The 2,092-nt window shown below is 65.1% G+C and overlaps 1 protein-coding gene across 1 annotated transcript; it reads right to left on the bottom strand.

Annotated features, from left to right (window-relative positions):
- Nucleotides 1-1,173: 1,173 nt before the first annotated feature.
- MNEG_14797 (small rab-related GTPase) lies at nucleotides 1,174-2,054 on the bottom strand (the record flags this gene model as incomplete). The annotated part of the gene is made up of 3 exons (XM_014036732.1): nucleotides 1,174-1,362; nucleotides 1,697-1,783; nucleotides 2,028-2,054. The coding sequence occupies 3 exons, from the start codon at nucleotides 2,052-2,054 to the stop codon at nucleotides 1,174-1,176; spliced, it is 303 nt and encodes a 100-aa protein (XP_013892186.1).
- Between the last annotated feature and the right edge of the window lie 38 nt (nucleotides 2,055-2,092).

A 2,092-nucleotide genomic window follows, 5' to 3' on the forward strand; every position in this document is an offset into this window, starting at 1 on the left:
GGGGGGGGGGGGGGGGCGGACAGTGCCGAGGGGACTGCCCGGGACACATCGCAGGCAGGGGTCTGGTGGCAGTAGCAATGGCCTGTGCCGGTGCACAGGGCAACACGACAAGATCTGGCTGTTCGTGGGATGGCGAGATGCGTGTATATATGTGCCTGCACGGCAGCGTACTGCGGCAAAGCATGGTACGACAGCAGCGCTTGCAATAGCGTCCGGCGGCCGATGCTGGGACTGGCGCCGGTCGCGGGCCTCCGCATCCCGGCGCATGGCCGTGCTGCGCGCGATGCAGCTATTCCAATGTTGTGGGGGCCCGCATCGGTCAGACACCGTCAGGGGCAGATCATGTCGCACCTGCTTCTTGCTTTTTCGCGAGAGCAGCGTCCAAGGCCGCACGCTGGGCGTCCGTGAGGAAGCCACTCGACACGGTACCTATGGTGGCCTCCATCACGCACCTCGCGCCAGCAAGCACCCGCTCCCGCAAGGCTGATCTGGCAAGCCTCAATCCACGGTGTAATGTAGGAGCTCAATGGGTGGTCTTTGAGTCAGCGTCAACGTGTATGTGAAAGTTTAGGATATGGTTCGTTCTGGGGCTTCCTGTGCACATGTCGCTACCTGCACCTCACCCTAGAATTGCGCAATCGCCCTGCTGGTCGCACCGCCAGTGCCACGCGGACGGCCATGGCACGGCTGGCTGCACCTCACAGGCTGCCACGTGATGTGGATTGCGGCGCCTTTACACATTTGCTATTGCAATCGCAACTGCAAGCAAACATGCGCTTTGGGTTGTTGCGCTCGCGTGGTCGGGCAGATGGGCCCGCGCTGTGCATGCTCTGTATGGCCTGACGCCCAGTGCAACGTTTTGCACACAATTGATCCTAGCGTAAAAAATTGGTCAACTCTGAATGTCAAGCCACACGAACCTACACCAGGGAATTCGGAGCGGCACGGTTGAAAGAGGCAAACCGTGCGGGCAAAAACCCGACAACGCCCGGCCAATTCGGCGCGAGGTGCGGGCAGGCGGCGGGCCGTGCATGCAGCGCTGCAGAGGGCCGGTTGCACTTGAGGTCAATACGGCTGGCCTCACGCCGACGCGCGCAGGCGCACGTGCGGCAGCGACACACCAATCGAGGCCCCCACCAACCCGCCGCGCCACAGGCCCTGGCCCTTCGCTGATCAGCAGCAGCCCATCACGCCGCCGTTGTGGCGCCGCCGCCGCCGCTCCAACTGCAACGCGCCGCCGCCGCCGCCGCGGCGCCCGCCGTCCCTGTCCTGCAGGATGGCGGGCCGCATGTCCAAAATGGTGCACACCATGCCCCACACGAGCGCGTCGTACACCCCTGCGTCGACGCCGCCGCTGTCGGTCTGCAGGGGGCGAAAGTGCCACATCAAGCGAAGAGGTTAAGCAAAGGGGTTGCGGCGACATCGAAATCGAGGGCACGGGGAAGCTCGGCTCTGGTTTGGATGGGGCAGGGTGGGGGGCAGCGCAGGGGCTGCTGGACCCCTGCACCTGCTGGCCGGAAGCACGGGGCGGAGGTTCGCCAGCAACAAGAAAGGGATGATTGGAGAAGATCACTGGCGCGACGAGGTGGCGGGCGGGGCGGGGAAACAAATGGGGGGGCCGCCACGGGCGGACGGGTGGGGGTGTCGCAGTGCGGGGTTTGAGGTGTGTGTGTGGTGGGCCCAAGGGTTGGCCCACCTTTGCAGACGTCTCTTTGTAGAGGCAGCCGTGCTCCCGCGCGAACGTGGCGCCCTCCTCTGGGGACACCTCCCGCACAGCCGAACCCTGAGCAAGGCGGGTTGCGGCGCGCGCGGCGCAACGGGGCCCCGCAGTCGGCGCGCGCCGCTCGCATTCTCAGGGGGCAACCTTGGGCGCTCCCTCGGGCGCACTAGCAGGCGCGCAGGCAACATGCGGACGCGGGCCATGAGCGGCAGACTCAGCGGCGGCAGCGCCAGACAGTTTGTGTGAGGGCTGGCCGGCTTGCAGGTGACACTGTATTATATTTCCAGTTGCGCCCTGATCAGCGCACCAGGTCCACCTTGTTGCCAACCACCATCTGTACCGCGTCCTCTATGGTGGAGTACTGCTTGTAGT

This window comes from Monoraphidium neglectum, assembly GCF_000611645.1.
Source record: "Monoraphidium neglectum strain SAG 48.87 unplaced genomic scaffold scaffold04773, whole genome shotgun sequence".
NCBI classification, from domain to species: Eukaryota; Viridiplantae; Chlorophyta; class Chlorophyceae; order Sphaeropleales; family Selenastraceae; genus Monoraphidium; species Monoraphidium neglectum.